The sequence below is a fragment of the Carica papaya genome, chromosome 5 (assembly GCF_054855325.1).
Source record: "Carica papaya isolate Zhongbai chromosome 5, ASM5485532v1, whole genome shotgun sequence".
NCBI classification, from domain to species: Eukaryota; Viridiplantae; Streptophyta; class Magnoliopsida; order Brassicales; family Caricaceae; genus Carica; species Carica papaya.
The window spans coordinates 4,573,547-4,578,624 of record NC_142313.1 but is presented as its reverse complement, the minus strand read 5'-3'; the positions used below and the strand labels follow the sequence as shown (position 1 = coordinate 4,578,624).

Below are 5,078 nucleotides of genomic sequence, written 5' to 3'. Positions count from 1 at the left end.
AACATTATCTTATACACAAAATAAAAATATTACATAATGTTGTATAATTCTTGTGTCTCTGTGTGTAGTTTATTTTAATACACATTGATATCGAGTGAAAATATGTTTCATTTCTATTTGTGTATTTTTTGAGGTATTTTTAATAATTTAATTTTGATTCAAATTTTATTTTTATATTTTTAGAATATGGGTGAGTATAAGACAAAATAAATATTTTGAATAACAATAACATTTTAATTTTATTAGTCATTAAAAAGTTAGTGTTTGCAATTTATTAGGGCTATTATATATATATATATATATATAATAAAGAAAATCATATTCTCGATAAAGATAAGTTTTGTTGATCCAAAATGAACTTCCTCTTGTTGATTATGGAAGGTAGCTGGAGAATACTTAACGGTTATATATACATTTAGCGATCGTATTAATTACAATTAATAAATAATCACCCTCACAATCCCATAATTAGGGAAGAAGAGAGAAACTGGAATTATACAAATTAAGAAGGATTAACAGTAATCATCTTCTCTAAGTTTCTTGAACAACCTCTAATCACTCAACAAAATATTCACGCAAACAATAAATTTAGCGTACCAAAAAAAAAATAATGAACAAATTTAGAGACAAATCTTAGCTAACCCAGCAAAAACTTGAAAACCCACGCATATTAACATTCATGGAAACCATCTATATATAATTATATATATTATAAACAAGTTTAGTTAACTAATATTTAAGCTAGCTGTTGATGATGATCATGAAATCTTTCACGACACTTCAATGGAGAATCATTATTATTGTTGCTTGTGACTGGCATTAGATGTTACTCCATTGTTCCCTGCTAAAACCAGGTATTTATCTCTCCTTGTCAGCTTGGTGCATTCAAACCCTAATTCTCTGGCAATTTCACTCTGCACGAAATTCGCAACATCAAATCTCGACTGTCCGTCATCATGACTTTTCGACGACCCTGACACACGGTCAAGCAACTGGACGGTGTAGATGGGTCTAGGGTTCATGAAGAAGAAGAAAGGGTCAAAACATTTGAGTCCACTGGCGGTAGTTCCATGGAAAATGCTGACGTCAGTGTTCATGGCGACAGGGACAATGTCATCACCCATTTCAGCAAACAACGGACTGAATCTCAATAGATATGGTTCTCTGCATGTCGTCCCTTCCGGGCAAACGACGAGGTCCCCTTGATTGAGTAGTCTTTCCATCATCTTGCCGTCATCAACCCGGTTACGGGTTAATCGGACGGTCCTGATTGGAGCCAAGATCTCGGATAATCTACTGAGACTGTAGGTGACCGCGGTTAGATTTTTCTTTAATGCAAAGCAGAGATAAAGAGGGTCCACAAGGGTTCTGTGGTTACAGACGTAGAGAAGGCCTTTAGTGTTGTTTTTTGAGGCGGGGGGAGTGATGGGTTTTGATACGGTGAGACGCAGACCAGAGTAAGAGCAGATGGGGAGGGCGAGATCATATGGGAAAGTCAAACCGATGAAGATTCTGAAAATGGAGAGAGGGAGGCCAAATGGGATCCACATGAAAATGGCGAGAATGGCGGAGGGGGTCGGCTTGACGGCGAGTCTTCCGTCGTGGAAAATAAGTGGGTTAGGGTATTTTTCTCTGGGTAGGTGTTGCCAGCTTCTCTTGTCTGATTTTCTCACCAAGTAAATGTCCTGTGCAGGGATCAAATTGTAATAAAACCCATCATTAATTATCACTGTTTCACTTTAAATATATCTATACATATACACATATATATTCTCACTGGGTATATGTAAAAATAATTTAAAAAAGACCATCCACAAGAAACATGATAAAATATCAATGCTTTTAAAGAATAACCAAAAAGTGCTTATTAGTTTACATATATATATCATATTATATCCAATTCATGAACAGAAAAAGTGAGAAAGATCTATGTAGAAGTTCCCATAATTGACTGGCTTATTTTCTTGGTCATATATATTTTCTGCAATATTAATCATGGTATTTCATCATTATAAAATTTATTTTATCGTTATTTATTAAAATTTACGTAAAAAAATTCTTAAAAAACTTACCTTGCAGCGAGAGAAGAAATGGAGGTTGTCTAAGGATTTGTCAAAGGAAGAGATGCCAACAACATGACCATCCTTGTTTGCTTCAAGAATCTCGTCTAAAGCAACCAAGTCCTTTTTATCCTCCATGATTCCAACAAAGTAGCCATTAATGACCTTAAGCTCTCTTCCCACAACCAGATCAATCTCCAGATAATCTTTCAGAAAACTCTCAACCATAACCCCAGGCATTTTACTTACACCAATCACTCTCTTCCCTCCTTTCTTCACCACCTCAAACATCTCCATCCCAACATCCTCCAACAAGAACTTTGGCAAAACACTCCTTCCCACTCTGAAACTCTTCTTCTTAATCCCGCAGAAGCACACCATAACCATTATCTTCAACCCCATTTCCTCTCCAACCAAACAGATCAAAGGATACAAAACAAAGAGCAGAAAAGCCCGTATCAGTCCTCCAGCTTCAAACGCCACCAGCATGAAGTAAGGAAACAAAGAAGATGATTTAAGAAGAGCTCCTTCCACACTAAACATCAGAGTCTGAGTTGACGGGTCGGTTCTGCGGAGGAGATCAGATGGGTTATAGATATATTTCTGGTATTTTGACAGAGATGCATATCTGTGAAGAGTTGTACCCTTTGGGTTTCTGAATAAAAGGCGGAAGAAGAAGAAGAAAAGGTTCTTGAAAAATGAAAACTTGATGGAGTACATTTTTTTTTTTTAGACGAGTTTCAGTCAAGGCAGGTATGATATATTTCCTAGTTACAAATTGAGAAAATGTATGGAAACTGAAGCTAACGTGGGTATATATACAATGGAGAATACAATAATGGACTTGTAGTTGAAGATTATTTACAGGCGTGGCACTAGAGTGTACATACATTGAATATTATATATGAGAATATGCCGTGAGTTGCATGCAATTTCCACTTTGTCCCATTTTTTTCACTGAAAGAAGAAAAGAGGAGGGTAAGAGTTGAAAGTCAGCGTCGCGCTTGTTGAAAATTACTAATTAACAAACAATGGTTTCTGTAGACTGGGTCTTATTTTGTCTTCTTTCCCCGAAGTTACTAGACATCATTTTGGCAGGTTTACGTGGCAGATAGGGGACAATTTTAGTAATTAATTAATTAATTTTTATTCTTGTTAAAGAAAAAAACTATCTATATATATATATATATAAATTAGTAAAATTACATATTTTATTGGTTAATTTAATTATATTAATTTTAAGATGATATTAGTGATGGGTTATTTCACATTTATTAAATGAATTAAAATTTTTATTACAAAAAAGTTGTATATAAAGTTTAACATTCAATTTTTCAGCATTGATACTAACCGAAGGTGCTTGGAATTGGATAGGTTTTAATTTTTTCCTTTTTTAATATTTTTTCACATTGTGGTTTTTATTATTTGTAGTTAATAAGTTTATTTATTTATTGGAATGGAGGATGATGAAACAAAGGAAGAACAAGGCTTAACAATGTCTACATATATATATATATATATATATTATTTTCTTAACATATAATTAATAATTATAATTGGAAATTTGTAAATATTAATTCATTATTAAATATCATTATATAATTGAAGTTGATATAATCTATGTAAGGCATCCTCAAATATTACTCGTTAACATTTATACGAAGACATAACGAAAACTAATCATGATTAATTATAATATAATTTGAATTATATTTGCATAAATATAAATTAGATGTCAAACACAAATTAGTCAAAATCCCTGTTCTGTTCAAAAAGCTAATGCTGACTGTTAGGTCATCATAACAAATCCCTGTATAATTGGAGAATAATCAGCATTCGAAAAATAACCCAAAAACCAAATCCCAATAATACATCTATATGTCTACCTACACACACACACACACATATATATATATATGTAAATTATATATTATCAGTTTATATTCTATTTCAATTTAATAAATTTGAATTTTCCTAATAATAATATATTATTAGTTAATAATAATAAATCATATAATATTTAATTTAATGTAATTAATAAGTTAACTCGTTAATATATTAATAAAATTATAATAATTAAATTTTAATGAATTTAAATAATAAAAAAATATTTTATAACATATTAAATTTTTTTAATTAAATAATTATAATAAATTAAAAATAAAATACGTTCATTTATTTCGGGATATGCATACATATACATATACATGTATAAAATATGTCCAACTGCTTGGCTAGTGGCACGCACACATGCAATATCTTAACTGTATGTTTTAGTTGTTAAGTAACGGAGTCCTCTGTTTTATGATTACTGTTGTCAATTTCTCAATCAATAAAGTTTCAAGACAATTCCAATGCGAAGATAACAGTTGAGACGTTAAGAAACGGAAACAATTATAAATAGTTGTTTGGCTGCTGGCAAAACCGGGTCATGCGAGAGGTAGCAGGGGGACAGATAAAAGGTGTAATTGATAGTCACAGAACTAATTCGTAATTAAGGTATTAATTTAATTTGTGACAAACAATTAATTAATGGGCAAGATAAAATTTAATTTTCGAATAATTACTTACTATTAATATATAATTATATTTAATTGTCGAATAATTAATTTTTTTTTATTAAAATACGTAATAATTTATTTAAATGAAACTTAATAATTTTATTAATATATTAAATATTACGAGAGTATTAATCAGAGGTGAATAATTGATAAAACCAAACTGGGGTTGAATTTGGCAGAGGAATTAAACTTGGGTAGGCCCAGCAGTCATAAAATTCCCACATATATAACAAGAAACAAATATGCCAGCAACTAACATGCGTACATACATACACGTATACATATACATACATTTTATATTGTAGCTATTTCTGTAAGTCGTTTTTTTTTTTGGCTTCGGCTTTCTCGTGGTGGAAGTACTTGCGTGGCTGGGCTTATTTATTGTATGAACACGAGTTGACAACGGACACCACTTGCCCTTGTTGGTCCACTGTTCTCCAAGTCTGTTGACTCAAAA

The 5,078-nt window shown here is 31.6% G+C and overlaps 1 protein-coding gene across 1 annotated transcript; it reads right to left on the bottom strand.

The window, feature by feature from the left end:
• Positions 1 to 570: 570 nt before the first annotated feature.
• Positions 571 to 2,850, bottom strand: GPAT3 (glycerol-3-phosphate acyltransferase 3). Its single transcript, XM_022048677.2, has 2 exons — positions 2,073 to 2,850; positions 571 to 1,685 (listed from the first exon to the last, which is right to left on the bottom strand). The coding sequence occupies exons 1-2, from the start codon at positions 2,778 to 2,780 to the stop codon at positions 798 to 800; spliced, it is 1,596 nt and encodes a 531-aa protein (XP_021904369.2). The 5' UTR covers positions 2,781 to 2,850; the 3' UTR covers positions 571 to 797.
• Between the last annotated feature and the right edge of the window lie 2,228 nt (positions 2,851 to 5,078).

Bases quoted from the DNA above. Each gene is read 5' to 3' on its own strand.
- GPAT3 (XM_022048677.2), bottom strand. From the start codon at position 2,780: ATGTACTCCATCAAGTTTTCATTTTTCAAGAACCTTTTCTTCTTCTTC. The intron at 1,686-2,072 runs GTAAGTTTTTTA...ATCCCTGCACAG, and splicing joins ATTTCTTCTCTCGCTGCAAG to GACATTTACTTGGTGAGAAA.